This window comes from Neurospora hispaniola (genome assembly GCF_033458365.1).
Source record: "Neurospora hispaniola strain FGSC 10403 chromosome Unknown B0T23scaffold_12, whole genome shotgun sequence".
NCBI classification, from domain to species: domain Eukaryota; kingdom Fungi; phylum Ascomycota; class Sordariomycetes; order Sordariales; family Sordariaceae; genus Neurospora; species Neurospora hispaniola.
The window spans coordinates 357,149-374,959 of NW_026944417.1; the positions used below are offsets into that span (position 1 = coordinate 357,149).

Below are 17,811 nucleotides of genomic sequence, written 5' to 3' on the forward strand. Positions count from 1 at the left end.
TCTTTGGGTACAAACATGGTATTGAATTTCTAGAATCGAGATAATCTGCCCAAACGGAGTGTAAACGCAACTTGGACGTAATTGCTGATCAGGACGATCGACATACATTGTCAAGTTGAGCCATCGTGTTTCCGTCGGGATAATATGGGAGGCTGAGAGCCCATGAAGCGTGGACTCTGTATCCGCACTCGGGGGTCTGCGCCAGCGGCTTGTAATGGCCGTACACATCCCACGTTTTGGCATCTTTCCGACGGGTGACCGTGATCTGAGATTCGTATCGCAGGTCATTGGTTTCGGGGGTTATGTCTTGAAAGGGAATGGAACTGGCTGTGGACGGGGAGCGTTTGATGTTGCCTCCCTCGGCCAGTAAGACGATGCAGTTTTGCCGCTAACAGCTCGTGCAGCTGTCGCCTTGCGGTTCAGTTAGCAGTCTATCAAGCGTAAAGCCCATCACAGGCGACTTTGTGTCTGCGAGTCACTCTCTTTGATCAATAGCAATGGAATTGATGAAGGGTAGAGAGTAGCTCTTGAGCATAGCTTCTCTTTGGCGAATGTCGCTGATCTCTCTTTGAAGGCGCTGGCAAAGTATCATCCGTGTGTATGTGATGATGTTTTGGAACAGGGAGGTATCTCTTGATAGGCTCTTTCTCTTTCTGCTAATGCTGTGTGTATCCCCGCCCATCAAGCCAAACAGTGATGAGGTCATGATGGTCTGTGCATCCTACCGCTTTTGGCACTCAGCTCTAGACTAATAAAGTATCGACGACAACTGTCTCTTTACGATAAACGATCCAGCTTGCCGTCTTTTTATTTTTTTCATGTCCTTCCGTCCCAGGCGATAGTATTCAACTGAACTGCGAAATCTTCCATTCCCAAACTCCAAACTTATTTCTCGACTGCGCGCACACATCCAACCCACCAACCAGCACTGCAGCATTCGCGTCAAGCTCTTGACCAGCTTGACACTAACAACAAGTACCCACTGAAAGTGACAGTCGACAAACACCAACATCACTCATCACCAGATTCGCGACCCATATCACTCAGCCATGGCGTCCGAAATCCCCCCTACGATGCGCGCCTGGCAGTATTCACAGACCACGGGTGGCCTGGAACAAAACTTGGTGCTCAAGGACCATGTTCCCGTGCCCACCCTGTCGCCGCGTGTGGGAGACAAGGAGCTGCTCATTGAGGTTCTCAGCGCAAGCATCAACCCTTCGGACTACAAGATCGCCGAACTGCCCCTGAATCTGGGCCGTGCTGTCGTTCGCACGCCTGCCACTCCCGCCTGGGACTTTTGCGGCCGCGTCGTCAAGACCACCAACATCGTCGACAACTTTCGTGTCGGCGAGATTGTCTTTGGCCGTCAAGCCCCTACTCAGCAGGGCGCTTGCGGTCAGTACATTGTGGCAAGCGCAAACGCCTGTGCCTCCCTGCCCTCGGGTGTTGATGTTGACGAGGCTGCCTCTCTGCCCTGTGCTGGATTGACCGCCTATCAGACCATTGCCCCCAACGTCAAGCCTGGCGACAAGGTCTTCCTCAATGGCGGTTCCGGTGGTGTCGGCTCCTTTGGCATCCAAATCGCAAAGGCCCTCGGCTGCCATGTCACCGTCTCGTGCTCTGCCGCCAAAGCCGAGCAATGCAAGGCTCTGGGTGCCGACGACATCATTGACTATACAGCTGTCGATGTCTGCCAGGCCTTAAAAGAACGCGGTCAGGTCTTCAAGCTCTCTGTCGACAATGTCGGTCTTCCGGCGGAACTGTACAAGGCCGGCGATGACTATCTCCTGCCCGATGGAAAGTTCGTGCAGGTCGGTGGGCCTGTGTCCTTGGCTGCCCTATCTTCAACCATGTCCAGGCTATTAAGACCCTCCTTTCTCGGTGGCGGAAAACGCAAGTTTCAGTTGTACACTCTGATGGGCGATCAACACCAAGACTTGGCTATACTCGGCCAGATGGTCGCAGAGGGCAAAATCAAGCCTGTAGTAGAGCATGCCTATGACTTTGAGGATGTCCCGACAGCCTTCAGGGACCTCAGAAAGGGCAAGACTCATGGCAAGCTGGTCATTCACGTTTCTGAAAAGGGTGCATAAGGGACAGGTGGTCCTTTTGCTGCCGGAATCGGTCTTTTCTGCAGCATCCCCGCTTTCCCTGCGGACAAGTTGCTTGTGCAGAGCACAATGGTCCAGGCCTAAACCATAGCTGTCATATAAAGCTCCTTACTACTGTCACGTCATTACACCCTTTTGGTTCTCGTCGCAACCTCCATCAAGTTCGAAATTGAACAAGCCTACTGATACATACTCGCCATCTGCTCTGCTCCGATAAGTAAAAGAGCCCCCGGACGGAATAGCGCAGGAGAAAAACGTCAGTGTCATTGTCAAAACCAACACACGCGGACTATTTGGCATTGCCATCTTGTTTCTTTAACAGCCGTTAATCGTTGTTAATCATTAAGCCACATTTCCACATCGATTTCGGTCTCCGCGAATCAGATATTCCACAGCCCAGTTCGTCCACATCGAAAGAAGGGACAGAAACCCCCCTCCCGGAGATGGTGAGCTTCAGGCAACGCGTTTCCGCATCTTGGGCAATGATTCAAGCAAAGATGCGAAGGAGCAGCAAAGGCGGAATCAAGTCCACGACGCTGAAAGACCCAACGAACCAGCTGTCAACGTCCTTTTACACGAAGAACAACATGGTTGTCACTTCCACGACCGTCGAGCCTCTCAAGAGTCACAGAAACTCCGAATGCGTCGTCTGCATGGACGAATTTCCTGCGGATCAGCTTATCTACTTTTGTCCTCCCTCTCCTTCCGACGAATCATCGAACTCGAACCTCTCCAACCACGGTTACTGCGGCGGTTGCCTCGTCGAGGGTATCCGCAGTGCGATAAAAGGTCGTTATCCCTTCCGCTGCTGCGGGGCGATCTTCGACACAAAAGACTACCAAGGTGCCTCCTTGTCCGCAGACGAGAAGCAGGCGTATGAAGACATGGTTGAGGAGCTCACCACGCCCAACCCGCTATACTGCTCCAACCGTCAATGTGGCAGTTTCATCAAACCCGCCCGGATCAAAAGTGATCTCGGGTGTTGTCCCAAGTGCTTCGCCAGCACCTGCAAGCATTGCCGTCAGGCTTCCCACCCGAGATTGGTTTGCAAACAAGACCAAGATACACTCAAGGTGCTCGCCTTGGGCAAGAAGCGTGGCTGGAAACTCTGCCCGGTGTGTGGATACATGGTCGAGCTGGTCAAGGGTTGCCACATTATTAAGTGTAGATGTGCCTGTTCATTTTGCTACAGGTGTGGCGCCTCCAACGTGTCAGAGTAGGCCAACCCATTCATCCCCTCGTCCCCTTCCCACCCCTCGTTTCTGATGAACTACGTCGCTGACCAAAAGATGACAGTGTCGACGATCGGCGCCATCTCTGGCACCCAAGCTGTTGGAGGCCAGAAGATTACGCCATCCATAACACACCCCCGGGAGTGGAGCAGCCGCAGCGCCCTCGCCGTGGATTCATTGATATGTTGGGTAGACTTCACGATCAGTGGCGGTATCTGGACCGAGAGTGGAGGCTGGAGTTGGAGCGGGAGAAGGTAGGCCGGCGGGAGTGGCCAAGGGAGCTGGAGGTGGAGGAGGAGCTGGAGACGCTCAAGAACACGGCTTTACGCGCTCCGAACCCCCTTCAGTCCGCGGCTAAAAACAACAGCAACAATATTAACCACGACCAACAAGCTAGGCCTAGGCCTCAGCAAAACGCCCAGCCTCATCAGCAACCTCACCAAGAGCCTCACAATCCTCCCATCAATCGCGAGCATAAGCGTGGCTCTCCATGGCAGCCTTTGATGGTTGCGCCCCCCAGACCGGTTTTCTATCAGCCCCAGGCGAATCCGTGGCCGAATCAGCCGCCCGAACCCCGAGGCCGAGGGCAGAGGCGGAGTTAAGAGAGCAACATTTTGCCCATCCTCCTTCGCGGATCCATTCACATGCCCAGTTTGTGGCATGCAGCACGCGAGTGTGGAAATATCAGTGCATCGACACTAACTACTACAGTACGCATGTCATTGCCCATGTACCAGCATCAGTTCCGGATTACCGGACTCCCGGTGGCGAGGGTAACACGCAGCGTCGGGGTATCAGCATTGGAGTTGCTTCGACGGCATGGAAACACAGGAGAAATTCGGGATGACAGATTGCTGCCGAGATCCGGCAAGGTACCTCTATCTAGTTGGGTATTTTTTTTTTTTTTTTTTTTTTTTTTTTTTTTTTTTTCAAGCTAAAAATGCTGCTTGGATGATTGAGCGGTAGTCTTGATAGGCTGCTGCCTCGTTTCCCTGCAGGATCCAAAAAATCATCAAGGTCGCCTGTAGTTATCTCTGCATTAAGGGACCGAACAGGGCGAGTTTGAAGCCCCTCGTTTTGGTATTAAGCTGTTGCTTACGATACCATTGACGAATTTCCTTTCTCTGGGGGATCAAAATATTGTTGGATATTTTCCATGCTAGCGTAGGGACCCAAATTGTCTGGAAAAACTGGTCTTGAAGGGAATTGCAGTTTATCATGTATCTGGATACCAAGTTAGTGTAACCTGGATACATTTTGCATCCCTTTTCCACAACCCGTGATGGTGATGGCGAAGCAACACGGCACGGTCTTCTAGTCTATACGTACTTATACTCCAGTGAGGTACCGTATCCATCCAGCCGTATCAGGAGTTCATCAGCCTTGTTATTCACTCCAAAGGCTGAGACCAAAGCCAACCCTGACCGGTTTACGAGGCGGGCACCCGCACACGCATCCATGGGAAAAGCAGATTTTTGGCTGTTCGGGGATCAAGGCTAAACTTCCACTCCCACCCCGTTTTCAGATTAAAACTCCATACAAAGGAAACAGAATCCCGACATCGGGCTATCGACGAGCAAGTGCACGTAGCGAGGTGTGAGCTGCTCACTACCTTGCTAGTGGAGATGCCGGGAATAACGGCTTGTAGCTACATACATGTTTTTGTAATCTGAAGATGGCTGGGAAGTGAGGAGTTTAGTGATGGTGGATGGCTTCAAGCTCGGGCAAGTCTCGGTCAAAGGCCAGGATACACACTCAGCGAGTGTTGCCCAGGGGCACTTATCGAACGATGGTGTGTGAATGTTTGTAGTGTACTGTGTACATGGTCCTCGAGCGGGTAGGGGGCTGAAGAATGGAAGCCGACCGGAGGCTGGTCCGTCATGTTTCTTTCCGATTGCGTTTGTGTTGCCGCGCTAGTCGTCCGATTGCCGGATCGGCTATTTCGGTATGGGAAGACCATCGTTGGGTGAAATGGAAGATTGAGTTTGACAATGGTTTCTAGCTGGGCTTAACCTCACAGAACTTTTTGCTGTCGAAGAAGAATATTATTTTACTATTTGAGAACGACGCCAACTGGAAGTTTTGTCACTTGTTCAAGTTCACGAGACCTGTGTTGACGATGGCTTCCTTCCCACGAGGTTTGATACAAGTTGTGCCAAGGCAAGAAGACATCTCACCAGCAGAGGTACCTTCTCTGCTTCCCCGACAGCCGGAGGTACTTTATCTCTACCATTTCCCATTTCCCACTTTCCACTTCTTACTTTCTAGTCTCCATTCCCTCGTTACAGATGTTACCTGATTGGTCCCGAATAGCCTCAACTTCTTAAAGCTACTGTCATGAAATCCACTAGCAAACTCTAAACTTTGGAGACTAACACGAGAAACTCCCCACAATTACCTTAGAGGTCAGTGCCAACCTATCAGAGTGATTATTTAGATCTTATCTTCAATTGTCACCGGCTGTCGGTGCGGGTTGTCATCGTGGTCGGGTATCTGTATTGGTTCTTCGGGTATACATTACAGACTCTTATCGAGCCATTCCAGAGGTATCAACGGGACACTCGCCTTGTCTTCAACAGTCAGTCATATAATCAAGCTGGAAATAAATTATAGTTCAAACTTCGGTGCCTTTCTTCCAGCTTGTAGCTTATTTGGGTGTTGCATCACCAACACCCTGACCTTCCTCATAATTTTCGAATCAACAAATGTGTCTCCCAACATCACATCTACTAGCAGTGAGTGTACCTCCGATCCCGGCACATATCGTCCGCTCACGCCATCTCCCCGAACGGGATATCCCCGTCACGACTTTTATGGTCATCCTGCGGCACAAACTCCGCTCCGCTCAAATCACGAGTCAGAGTCAAAGCTCCCAGCAGCAAGTATCTCCCAAAGTTCGGCAGACGACGACACTTAGTTCCAATCCTAAGAAATACCGGTAACGGAACTTTGCCATCCGCCAACCATCCTGACTTCCCTAGCTTTGTAGTGTATCTCGAGAGCCTCGACCAAGCAAGCACGTGTGAGACAACCTTTTAAGTCCTGGAATCTCCCATAGCAACGCACGCACTCGGTACACTAGATCTTCCCCCACAGAGTCACGGCTAGCTAGCCATTCGACACGCGAACACGTGAGCCGCAAGGAACAACTCGAGAACCTGAAATCTCTTCGGGATGATGTGATCAGGATGACGGATGTGCCTGCGAAAGAAAGCTTTGCATGAACCTTGGATCAGAGTTTGCAAGCACTGCAATACAGGAATGCTGCAGTTTGCTCATCGCTACCTTATTCCATAAGCAGCTGCTGCTCATCACTAATCATCCACTAAATCTGATCTTCCAAATTTCCAGACCCGAACTTCGTGCTCGTGCACGTGCTGAACTTAAACTAGCAATCTTCCTTCGCATGTTCTAACCTCTTTCTAGCACCTTTCTACCGCCAAAACTAACGTAACTTTAGGTACTTATCCTACTCGTTCCGCAACAACCTCAAAAAGTCCACGCGCCTGCGCCCTGCACTGATTGACTGCCACGCACCGATTGATCACCCACCCGAACGGACCGGTCCTGACCTTGACCCGATCAACAACAACATCAGATGAGATCAAGATCTCTTGGCATCCATCATCCATCCCATCCATCCGATTTATCTCATCCCATTCATCCCATCCCAAACCACCAAGTAGGGTCGGTCCTTGCTCAGTCTGTCCGTCTGTTTACACTTCTCAGGGGTAAGCGCTGGACCCTGGCGCTAGACTGTTCCCGGAGACAAGGCGGACCCATGCTACTTTGGGTACCCGTTCGCCGAGCAGTTAGTTCGTTTGCTAGTGTCGGGCAGTTTCCCGGGTCGATCAACGTTCCAGGCGGTGAGACGTAAGGGACAAGGTGCGCACTAAAAAAAATTGAAAATTTGAGCAATTGCGTGCTTGGGCCTTGAATTGGAAAACTGGAAGTAGCCAGGAGATGACAATTCCCGGATCATAGCATGGATGTTGTTTGATATCTTGGAAAGGTTTAGGTAAACGTGAGCAAAAAAGAAAAACCATTGTTCAGCATCAATTTCCCATCCAGACAGAGGACGCCAAGGATGTTTTCAGGAAAGCACTCAATACTGCATTTTTGTCATTTGCAACACGATCAAAATGGAACAAAAGTTATAATGGCAAATAAATCGCCAGACCCTCTGTTGAATAGGGGTATTAGATACTATAAAGATAGTCATGTGATAAACAAGGGTATCTTAAACAAAACTGCCCGCCCAAAATCAGGTGTATCTTCCAACCAAAAAAAAAAACCGTTTACTCCCAAAAGAAAAAGCATCATTAGATCCGTAGTAGTGTGTGTAGTAGTGTGTCCCTATAAGAAAGCATTTATGCCTTCTTAATCTTCTTGTACCTGATGACCTCATTGCCATCCTCGTCGATGAATCTCTCCGCCACGATCTTGTGTCCGCGAACCCAGGGCCAGAACTTGGTCCACATAAACCAGTAGGAGGCACCAAGGAGCAGAACGGCAACACCGACAATGGGGAAGACGTAGTAGGGGTAGCCCTCGGCGTTCCAGTCTCCAACAGGGGGGATGAAGGGGACGACAGCCAAGAAGACGTTGAGAAGGAAGAAGATGAGGAGGATAGGCTCCCAGCAGCGCCACGTGGGCTTCCAGGTGTCTCTCCGGAAGAAGTGGAGGTAGAGGAGACCGCCTGAAACGAAACCGTTGATCCAAACACCGGGGTACGTGTAGAGGTTGACCAGGAAGTTATAGGCAGGTCCAGGAGGAGGAGCAAGCAAGATAATAATAGTGACAAGCCAGTGCAGGAAAAGTGAAGCTGCAGGAGCATTGCAAGGCTTGTTGGAGCCCCAAAATTTGCTAAGAGGAAGCAAACCCTCCTTGCCCAACTCCTGGTTGAGACGAGCGTGGGCGAAAGAGACAGCCAAGACGTTGCCCAAGTTGCTGAGGGCGACGAAAACGGGAAGGGCCTTAACACCAGCGCTGTCACCGAAAACGTTTCTGAAGAAAATACCAGCGACAAGAACCTCGGAAGTAGCAATCTCGTATTTGGAGACAGCAGCGAAGTAGGCAACGTTGGCCAAGACGTAGAGAACAGTGACACCGGCAACGGCGATAGGAGCGGCGACGGTCAAGGTACGGCGAGGATCCTTGAGTTCGCTCATAAAATAGTTGGCGTTTTCCCAACCCTTGTAGCTGTAGACAATGTTGAGCAGGGCGTTGGAGTAAGCATAAGCACCGCCACCACCGTAGGACTCGGTCGTTTCAATGCGGAAGGCGTGCTTGAAGTTCTCGGGATCGGGGACGTGGCGATGGCCAGCTAGGGCGGCAAAACCAGCGAAGACGATGAAAAGTACGATGACGACCTTGAAGATGCCAAGGACATTGACCAAGCGGACACCCCACTTAGGAAGGAAGGCGTGCAGGGCGCAGGCAAAGGTAGCGCAGGCGACACCAATACCGCGAGCTGCGTAGCTGTCTTTTGAATCTCCGCTGTTGGCGTAAAGGATGTAGCGACCGAAGGCGAGCGAGTTTCCGGAAGAGAAACCGAGAAAAATCATCTGCGCGGCGAGGACACAGGAGGCGAGGTACTTGGGGTGCTTGTAGATGTACTCGAGGTAGTTCTTCTCACCACCGGAGCGAGGAATAGCAAGACCAAATTCGAGCCAGACGCTGAGACCGCAGCAGGTCAAGAAGCCACCTATGTGGATATATGGTTAGAACGGAGTAGCCCCCAAGTGAGAGATGACAGGTCTCAGCAAGCTGGAAATTTCCCCCAACTGTATGGCTGAAGTAAGATCGGTAAGAACTTCCAACTTACCAATAATCCAAAGGAACAGACTGACACCGACGGAGCCCGTAGCGGCAAAAATGGCGGAAGGGGTCGAGAAGATACCGGTACCAATCATCTTGTTGAGAATCAAGAAGACGGCGCCGGTGATGCCAATCTTTCGGTCTTCGCCAAAGGCGAACTTCTCAGCTGCTTGGACCTCACCGACGGAGCCATCATTGTCGCTAACCGCCACAGGGGCGGTCTTGACAGCCTCCGGGTCGGAGGATTTGTCAAAAGAACCCATAATGTGTGTTGTTGCCCTTCGGCCCTGGTAGGGTTGTTGACGATTTGGTTGATGTAGATGACTATGAAGAGAAGAGGCTAATCAGAGGGCGAAGGCCTGTTTATAAGTTGCGAGCTTTTGATATAAAGCTCGGGGTAGCGTGGGTGTGCCCAGCTCGCAGGGATCGATCCTGGTGCCATCCCATGGCGACATTGTGGTAAAATCCCAAGGCACCCCAGACCTCCGAGAAGCTTTCGGAGGTGGACCCAAAACCGCTGTGGTTCTCGGTAAGGGCAACCTGCTAAAGTTGCCTTCGGTGGATGCAACATGCAACAATGAGCCGCACGCCATCGGACACCTTTCCAAGCTCATCGGTCTAACCTTGCCCTAGTGCGTAGCGTGCAACAACCCCTATGCATTCGATGCCCAGAGAGACGCAAGGCTGACGGCTTTTACGCAATGATAACCTCGATCAGGAAGGCAGGTTTCTCGAGATTCGTTGGCTTGGGAGTCCTGTCTTGGTCCCGTATTCCGTACGGCATCCAAGAAGCTTCGCCGGCGTCGCCAAGACAGTGTTGGCGTGGGATTCGAAAAGGGATCCTGATGAGTTGCGGGATGTGATGCAGTCGAAGGCAACAAAGGCCGAGACAAGGGTGGATTCTGGGTCCTGTGGGGCTTCCCAATCGCCGCATGCAACAGGCAATGGATGGGCATGGCCCACAAAATGGAAAAATGTGTCGATGTCGTGCTCGGGGCCAAGAATTGCGGCAACAGCCATAGGAGCCAATGCAATGCAACCAGCTGGATCTTTTTCTGGAATCCCGGGGCTGGTACCTGATACTGGAATTCAGGGCCATCGCCACACATCGGACATGCCACCCTCTTGTGAGTCGACGACAACGCGGCCGTTTTCTTTTTTCCTTGTATCAGGGTATCCCGATGCCCAGTCGACCCATCAGAAGACATGCGACAATTGAGAAGAGCGAAAGGGGTGGTGCCTTCCCGTGTCCTTCCCCTGTCCATGGATCCCAATCTCATCCCCCAAGGCGTGGTCATTGACCCAGCAAAACATGAAGATGAGAGCCCCAAGGTTGAATTGAAGATCTGGGGGAGATGATCTTATATGTGTCGTGAAAGCGTCATAAAGAAATCCCCATGATGTCGCATCTGAAGTTCTCAACGACGAGGTCCACCATGGGGAAAAGCATGCCGCGTGGCCCGTGCGACGCAGATACCCCAACCCACCCCCCTAGTTCCTGAAAACAGCCTGACGATATGGCCAAGATATCGCCATCACATCCTTTGATAAATTGTCGTCATGGATGAATTCTTGGCTCTTCTGACGAATTGCTCTTGTTTGTGCCGCAGCCCCCAGGCTAGGAAGGAGGTTTGGGAACCCCCCAAACTTGGCGATCACGATGACTGCCAGCAACCACAGCGCAGCAATTCGTCCGTTGGCAATGTCGGCTTGTCCATGTTTTCTGATTTATGACTCCACCGCTGGTTTCGTTGATGGTCGTCGATATTTTGGGGTAATGGCGTGACGGTTCGTATTGACATAAGGCTGAAGCTGAGATGTTCCATTGTGCTGATTGTCGTTTCAAAGCGAAGCTGAGCTAATCACAGAATGCTAAAGGCCCTGGTAGCTGCTAGTCACTGGACAAGCTCTTCTTGACAATCACACCTCAGTCATGCCCTCAAGGTACCTTGATACAAAAAGCAAACTTGATGAGTTACTTATAGCTTCCTTGGTCTTCAAGGGACTTGGCAACGTTGACGCATATTTTGCGCTTCGCTTTCAAAGCTTCTGCGCCGCAATCTCGCAGCGATTGGCACTTGGAAATCGCATCTCTCGACGGCAGTTATGGCAGGGAGGAAGAAATGCTTTGAATAGAGCCCAACTGTGAATCATTGTCAGCATCTGCTGAAGGGTTTGACACACCATTCACTGACCTGGACGGGAGTGACAGGATTCCCAGTATCCGGTCACTTGACCAAAGAACACTGATAGCCGAGGCTATAGGGACTCGAGAGCAACGATTGAGAGCCGTCATGCCCTGGGCGGGAGCCATGGGAGGCAGTTGTCAACAACATATGGACATTGGTTATTCCCGGTGCCTCTGGTACGAACTATCGGCAGAGACAAGCAACTTGATCGTAATGTTGAGCGAAGACGCTCATCAGGATAAAAGGAAAGCTGGCATGAAGGATATTTCTTGCTGTCGATGCTTTGAGGAGGAGGGCGGCTCTCTCACTGCAGTGGTGTCTGGGAAATGCCGCATAATGAGACGCTCGTTCGTGAACTGAAAGGGAAAGGGAATAGCTTCATCTGATGGACTTCGGCTCGGATCGCTAATGGGCAGAAAGGCGCCCAAATGCGAGTGAAAGGGTGTAAAAGGAGGAAAAGTACGCGGCAGGATGGAAATGGCCGAGGAAGGAGGATTATCGAACGCAGTTGCGGCTGACTTTGCCAGAAATTGCGGTTCTTGTTCGAGATCTGGCCGTGCTTGCCGGAACAGAGACAATCTTCCTCGCGATTAATGGAAGACTGACTATGTCAAGAACGTAATCGCGGAAGGAGCGTATCTATCTATCAACTGCAACGGTTGCTGCTAGGGCCCGAAATCGGAGGCTAGTGGTTGTGTTCAAGTTGTGACTGGTTGTTGTCGATCGACTCCTTCCGAATTGGGCATGAGTCGTGATCGGAGTCTATCGGAGACTATCACGTGCCTAGTGAGTAGTCAGCGGTACGTCATCCTTCTTGAGAGTAGGTACAGCAATGTACCACTCCCGCTTATCTCTTTATGACTCTTAATGTCAAAGTACCTTACCTGTACCTTTTCTGGTCTGAAGATGCCTTGGTTCCTCTGTTGTAAAGATACTAAGAGTGGATGTGGATACAATTGGGGTGACAATGCTCCCTCTTTTCTCTCATCCACAACAGCTTCCCGTCTGCCTTCAATGAGGAGAGTGTCCGTGGGGCTTTGATGTGCATTCGGTAGCATGCATGTGATGACTGGGAGAACATCGAGATGGAAAGCGGCATCTGGGAATATGAGACGGCACAAGCCGTGAAGCTTTGCTCTTCGACGCCTGCTCACGTTGATTGCTTCGCCCATCAAGCTACTGTCATCGCCAACCGCCTTGCCCAGTAAGCGCGGCTGGTCAAGGTGTTTTGAGACAAAGTTCATCATGGTGGCCATACTCAGGTCGATATCTCTCCTCACTTTCGCAGCCGCGAGTGCACTGATACAAAGTCAGCCCGCTCCCGGTGGCTGTACCGCCAGTCCCTTCACCGTCTCAAGTTGGTTCTACCAAGATTTCACCGCCAATCGTGCCGAACATCATGAGCCTTACAACCGCGTAAACAGAGCAACCAACTATACTCTGGACATAGGACGTCAAGCAAAAAATGGCACTTGCATTGCCTCCGGCCCGGGACATTAACTGACAGTTGCTGGAGCAGTCGAGCTCAAAGCAACTACCGCTATCGTCCATGGAGATGCATCGTGGTACTGCAATGACAGAACGACTCCGAAAGCGTATGGCGTCCATCAGTCCGTATGTCAAGCAGATAACGGGTTGCACACAGGGCATCTGGCAACTCATCTATTTCTCAGATTTGTGGCGGCGATACGTGCAAATCGTCCAACCCAGTGGACTTGGTGAAGAGCTCGCTTTCAAGACCTGATGCGATCACGCCTGCATACGCCGAGGGACCGCCGGAGCACAAAATTCCAGGCCGTGGTGCCCTTTCCAAAACGCCAAAATGGACACTAGGAACCATCATCATCAACGAGACTGGAGACGGATCTTCTGTCATTCAGACTCAGTCAATCCAGTTCCAAGTCACCAATGAAGCCACGGTGCATGTAGTCGGTTGCCTGAACTACTTTCTGGCTGACGCGGGAGAGGATCCACGTCTTCGGATTAACTGCAGCGGGCGTACAGATCGCAAGAGTCGGTATAACACCTAGATAACAGATGCCGTATTTTTCCCGAGAAGCTAGAGGTTTGAGAGCAACGAAACGTGGTAATGTGACAATGTGGATTCTGCAAAGCCGTTGGTTTATCGGCCGTCTTTTTCGGTCGAAAAAGGCTGCTAACCCCGAGGACTCCATAGAGCAAGCATCGCAGGCACAGGAAGCACCACTCTCCCTCTGACGTTCAGTATGAGTCGAAAGCCACGTACTGTCAAGCCGACAGTGTCTCCGCTCAAGGCCAAGCCCTCTCAGCAACGCCCCCTCCTCTATCGAAGATCCGATCCCGATCGTATACGGTTGCACCATCTCTCCTGTCGTCTCTCCCTCACGGGTCCTCAGTAGCTTTGAACTCGACAACCTGCACAGGTGACGACGTGAGTTTGGCAGCCATCAACTTCAACCTGCGGCTCAACACTCAGAATAGCCTCTTCGACTTCCCAGTCTTCGTCTACCATGACGACCTCGAACTGAGTGATGCCGAAACCTGGTATACTGGTTCGTTTGGCGCTGGTCAACAGTCTCGTGCGCCGAAGACTTGCTCGTTCCGGTAGGATAACGAGACTCGGAAAAATGCGACCAAGGCGGATTGGTTTTGTGTTGACACTCATCCAGAGCATCCGTATGTTGACTCCAATACCGTAAGTCATGGGGTGCCAGTGGATCGAAGAGAGTATGTCAATCTCCTTTGGGCAGCTTCGTGGACTGCTAGAGTGGAGTCCAGAGAACCATGTCAAGCTCAAGGGAGGTTCATCAAGAGTCCCTCCTCCGTATATCGCTGGATCTGGCTAGTGATTGGCCAATTCCTGGTCCTCGAAGTGGTGCCAACATAGGATGATGCGCATGACATGTCATACGGGCAGCTGTAAGGAGGTTTGACGCGGTCCTGCAGGCTCATGCTTGAGTTTCTGAGCGTCTTTGCATCGTATATGGACGCCCTCTTGATTGGTGTCTTCTGGTGTGATTGGCACTTGTTGAAGAAGGATGGTGAGGTCGGGGTTGACGTGGAAGAGCAGAAAAAGGAAACCCTCCTCGATTCCTTTCCTCCACTGTGGACAGTTCCCCACAAAACCCACTTGCGCCCAGACCCGGCGGAAGCTAACTATTACACTAGATGCACCCTACCCGCGGCGCTAAACTGCAGCCGCCAAGACAGCCACGAGCAAGCATCCCAGACTCCCGTCCAAATCGCAACTCTTAACGATTGCAGATGCCACCTTGCAAAGCTTCCAGAAGCATTTGACAATAGCTTGAAGCTACACCGTTCTACTCTGGGTATCCATCGTTTTGTAACCCATCTACTATAGCTTCTATTAACACAATACTCTCTTCACTTCATTTCTCATCAACGAGGAGCATTGCTGCTTGCTTAAGTTGTCTGGCTTCGAAGCTCAGCAACTGTCGCATGAACCCCTGAAAGTCAGGCCAACATGGTCAGTCAACCAGCACGGCACTCCAGCAACAAGCACCATCACCGTTCCCTTCTCATGGGCCTTACACTACTATCATGAACTAACATCTCCTCCCTCCTTTCTTCTAGAACACAACCTTCAACTCGGCTCTCAAGCAGAGCACCTCCATCCGCAAGGACCTCGCCGCCCTCTCCTCGCACGAGCTCGACCCGACCTCTCTCACGCCCGCCGCTTTGGGCTCCCTCTCGGCCTCCTTAACCGCCTTCAACCGGACCATTGACGAATACAACCACCTCGCCAAGCAGGAGCTCAACGCCGCCAAGCAAGAAAAGGCCTACGAGAGGATACGCAACTTCCGGTCCGAGCTGCACGACTTCCGCACGCAGCTGGACTCTCTGAAATCCAAGCGCGAGGAACACATGCACGCGCAGAACCGCGCCGAGCTGTTGGGACGCAGGCCGTTTGTGGCTAGTACGCCTGAGAATCCGTATGCGAGTGCTAGTGCGACGGCGACAAGCAGCGCTACGGGTGGTGGAGGGTATGGAATATCGCATGCCAGGACGAATAGCTTGGCGGAGTCGGGGAGAATGCAGAGCAACAGCGGCATACTGGGCTCCGGGGACGCGAGCCGCGAGCAGCATGCGCTGAGAGAGCAGGATTTCTTTAGGAGCACGCACTCGGCGCTCGACGATTACATTGCGCGGGGCCAGGCGGTGCTGGGGGATCTGAATCAGCAGAGGGAAATTATGAAGAATACGCAGCGGAAGCTGTACTCGGTTGGCAACACGCTGGGGATCAGTGGCGATACGATCAGGATGATTGAGCGGAGGGCGAAGCAGGATAAGTGGATCTTTTGGGGAGGCGTGGTGGTTTTCTTCTTGTTCTGTTGGTTGGTATTGCATTATTTGAGGTGAGCTTTGCTTGTTGCTGCGTTGGTATCGAAACATGGGTCTTTTGGGAAAGGAAAAAAGAAAAGAGACAGACGGGACTAATTGTTGATGGGTTATCTTATTAGCGGTGGAGGAGGACTCTTAGCGAAGGTCCGTTCAGATTGCGGCATGGGGCCCGGCGACGGCGGCATCTGTCTTACAGTCATCAAGCGCGGAGTTTTGGGTGTTGGGCTTGGTCTGGTTTACTTTTTAACTAAACAAACATGGTCTAATATCATGGGCAGCAATGCGTGAACAATTCAAACAGAGGTACCATATGCCCTTTCCCTTCATCCACCATGTACGGGACGCAGAAAAAAATGACCGGAACAGTAGTTGTTTGACAGCAGAGTACCCTCTATACACACCTCTGATCTTTCCTCGCGGGTGGTCGAGTCGGGCCTCTCCTCTCCTCGAGGTTATAACTTATACCCAACTACCCAACCAATCCCCCGTCATGCGTCTCCTCCCCACCACACCAAAGGACACCCCCTAAAGGTCCCTCAGCGCAATAGTAAACAAGACATCCTTCGTCGCCCTAACCTCCACCACCTCCGTCTCCGGCAAGACATGATTGCTCGTGCTGACCTGCCCGCCAAACTCAGTCGGCCAATCCTCCACATCCCACTCCAATCCTTTCGTCCAGATCCTGCTCGGCTCTTTGACCGGTAGGATCCCCACCCACTTGGCGAACACGTCTTTCTCCGGTTGATTCGCCTGGCCTGGCTCACGCACCCGGATGCGATGGGTTCCCGATTTAAGCAGGAAAGTGAGCGATTCCCCGCTGAAAAGGTACATCCTCCCGTCGGCATAGGTGGGCGAGGACTGGAAGAGGTAGAGGTGGTGAAGCTGGGAGAGGCCCTGGTCGACGCGGCCGCCGAGACCGCCGATGGCGACGATGTCCGGGGGTGGCGCGTCGGGTTTGGAGCAAGAGGGGCCGCGGAGGTAGTCAACGGACTTGGCAAAGTCGGTTGAGTATTGGCTGGGTTCGTGGATGATTGCAGTTTGGCTGGCAGTGGGGGAAGAGGAGTGGGTGGTGAAGTAGGTGCGGGTTTCGGTGGTGAGGGAGTCGAGGTCGCCTATTATTGCTGTGAGGTCGTCCTTGAAATGGGGTGTTAATGAGATGTTTAAGAACGAAAAGTGATGGACTTACAAAGTCATGATCGCCATTCTTGCCGGCGACATCATACAGACAGTTTGCGCCTCCGTCGGCAGCAACGCGGATAGATGCTTTTGAGCAAGTTGAATGTCAACACCCGTTTCTTTTTGTCTGCATTGATCGTTCAAATTGGCATACCGTTCTTCCATAGACGCTTCACCAAACCCAAATGAGTAAGTGGCTGATTGAGGACGACTAGTGCGAATTGTTCGGGCTTGTGAGTGGTTCCATTGGAGCCATTGTGCAATTGACCATTATGGTGGTCATGTTGCTTCTGCTGCTCATAATCCCGTACTAGATCAAGGGGATACCATTCGAAAATGTGGCCCTCGTCGAGCGCCCCAGTTGTCTTCGTGGCGCCGTTGGTTGTGCCCATGGTTTCGTTCGAATGTATTGCACGCCCTCTGTAGTTGTTCAGCTGAAAGAGCTGGGTACCTCTAGTGGTGGTGAACGTGAGGTCAGGCAGGGCAGTAACTGTGCGACAACGGGAAACGTGAAAGGAGATGAATATGCGGTTAATTAAAGGAAGCTTTGTAGGTATGAACTTTAATCCAAAACCAAGCATTGATATGTCTTAGGTTAGTCGTGGCTGATGTTGGATTTTGGTGAAGTTGTGGACGTGTGTCTTTGCTTGCTTCCGACTCGGTACCCGTTCGGCGCTTCCGATGGGCTGTCCGGCGTTACAGCATGCTGTGGGGATCGGACCAGCACCGATGTTCTAGAAGACTGTCAACTGTTAACGTCGGAAAACCTCGAACTCTATATCCATGACTTCGTCTGCTATCATGTAGAGTCTCGTGCCAGCTTCAAAGTATTTTTCTCGCTTATTTTTCCCACAATTCTTGATAGCTTGGTAGAAATGTTTCGATAAGCAGCAGCAATCATTGGTGAAGGTTGAGCTTGGAATAGCTTCATGTGCTACACAC

The 17,811-nt window shown here is 51.7% G+C and overlaps 7 protein-coding genes across 7 annotated transcripts; 4 read left to right on the forward strand and 3 right to left on the reverse strand.

Moving 5' to 3' along the window:
• Positions 1 to 951: 951 nt before the first annotated feature.
• B0T23DRAFT_53951 (uncharacterized protein) lies at positions 952 to 2,324 on the forward strand. The gene has a single exon (XM_062841421.1). The coding sequence runs from the start codon at positions 1,050 to 1,052 to the stop codon at positions 2,091 to 2,093; it is 1,044 nt and encodes a 347-aa protein (XP_062688021.1). The 5' UTR covers positions 952 to 1,049; the 3' UTR covers positions 2,094 to 2,324.
• A 284-nt stretch (positions 2,325 to 2,608) lies between these two features.
• Positions 2,609 to 3,945, forward strand: B0T23DRAFT_433298 (uncharacterized protein; the record flags this gene model as incomplete). The annotated part of the gene is made up of 2 exons (XM_062840435.1): positions 2,609 to 3,327; positions 3,408 to 3,945. 2 exons carry the CDS (start codon positions 2,609 to 2,611, stop codon positions 3,943 to 3,945), a joined length of 1,257 nt encoding a protein of 418 aa, XP_062688022.1.
• A 3,768-nt stretch (positions 3,946 to 7,713) lies between these two features.
• B0T23DRAFT_327641 (amino acid/polyamine transporter I) lies at positions 7,714 to 9,426 on the reverse strand (the record flags this gene model as incomplete). Its single annotated transcript, XM_062835632.1, has 2 exons — positions 7,714 to 9,050; positions 9,171 to 9,426. 2 exons carry the CDS (start codon positions 9,424 to 9,426, stop codon positions 7,714 to 7,716), a joined length of 1,593 nt encoding a protein of 530 aa, XP_062688023.1.
• A 195-nt stretch (positions 9,427 to 9,621) lies between these two features.
• Positions 9,622 to 10,639, reverse strand: B0T23DRAFT_53979 (uncharacterized protein). Its single transcript, XM_062841422.1, has one exon. It carries the CDS (start codon positions 10,459 to 10,461, stop codon positions 9,817 to 9,819), a length of 645 nt encoding a protein of 214 aa, XP_062688024.1. The 5' UTR covers positions 10,462 to 10,639; the 3' UTR covers positions 9,622 to 9,816.
• Positions 10,640 to 12,597: 1,958 nt separating this feature from the next.
• B0T23DRAFT_400255 (uncharacterized protein) lies at positions 12,598 to 13,939 on the forward strand (the record flags this gene model as incomplete). Its single annotated transcript, XM_062838475.1, has 4 exons — positions 12,598 to 12,805; positions 12,860 to 12,966; positions 13,026 to 13,369; positions 13,612 to 13,939. The coding sequence occupies 4 exons, from the start codon at positions 12,598 to 12,600 to the stop codon at positions 13,937 to 13,939; spliced, it is 987 nt and encodes a 328-aa protein (XP_062688025.1).
• Positions 13,940 to 14,389: 450 nt separating this feature from the next.
• B0T23DRAFT_347921 (uncharacterized protein) lies at positions 14,390 to 15,912 on the forward strand. Its single transcript, XM_062835997.1, has 2 exons — positions 14,390 to 14,818; positions 14,926 to 15,912. The coding sequence occupies exons 1-2, from the start codon at positions 14,816 to 14,818 to the stop codon at positions 15,709 to 15,711; spliced, it is 789 nt and encodes a 262-aa protein (XP_062688026.1). The 5' UTR covers positions 14,390 to 14,815; the 3' UTR covers positions 15,712 to 15,912.
• Positions 15,913 to 17,680, reverse strand: B0T23DRAFT_390956 (thiamine pyrophosphokinase). The gene is made up of 3 exons (XM_062837907.1): positions 17,024 to 17,680; positions 16,880 to 16,956; positions 15,913 to 16,827 (listed from the first exon to the last, which is right to left on the reverse strand). The coding sequence occupies exons 1-3, from the start codon at positions 17,448 to 17,450 to the stop codon at positions 16,219 to 16,221; spliced, it is 1,113 nt and encodes a 370-aa protein (XP_062688027.1). The 5' UTR covers positions 17,451 to 17,680; the 3' UTR covers positions 15,913 to 16,218.
• Positions 17,681 to 17,811: the final 131 nt, after the last annotated feature.

Coding starts and splice junctions, on each gene's coding strand:
- B0T23DRAFT_53951 (XM_062841421.1), top strand. CDS start 1,050: ATGGCGTCCGAAATCCCCCCTACGATGCGCGCCTGGCAGTATTCACAG.
- B0T23DRAFT_53979 (XM_062841422.1), bottom strand. CDS start 10,461: ATGACCACGCCTTGGGGGATGAGATTGGGATCCATGGACAGGGGAAGG.
- B0T23DRAFT_390956 (XM_062837907.1), bottom strand. CDS start 17,450: ATGCTTGGTTTTGGATTAAAGTTCATACCTACAAAGCTTCCTTTAATT. Junction 16,957..17,023: donor GAAGCGTCTATGGAAGAACG/GTATGCCAATTT, acceptor CTTGCTCAAAAG/CATCTATCCGCGTTGCTGCC. Junction 16,828..16,879: donor AGAATGGCGATCATGACTTT/GTAAGTCCATCA, acceptor CCCCATTTCAAG/GACGACCTCACAGCAATAAT.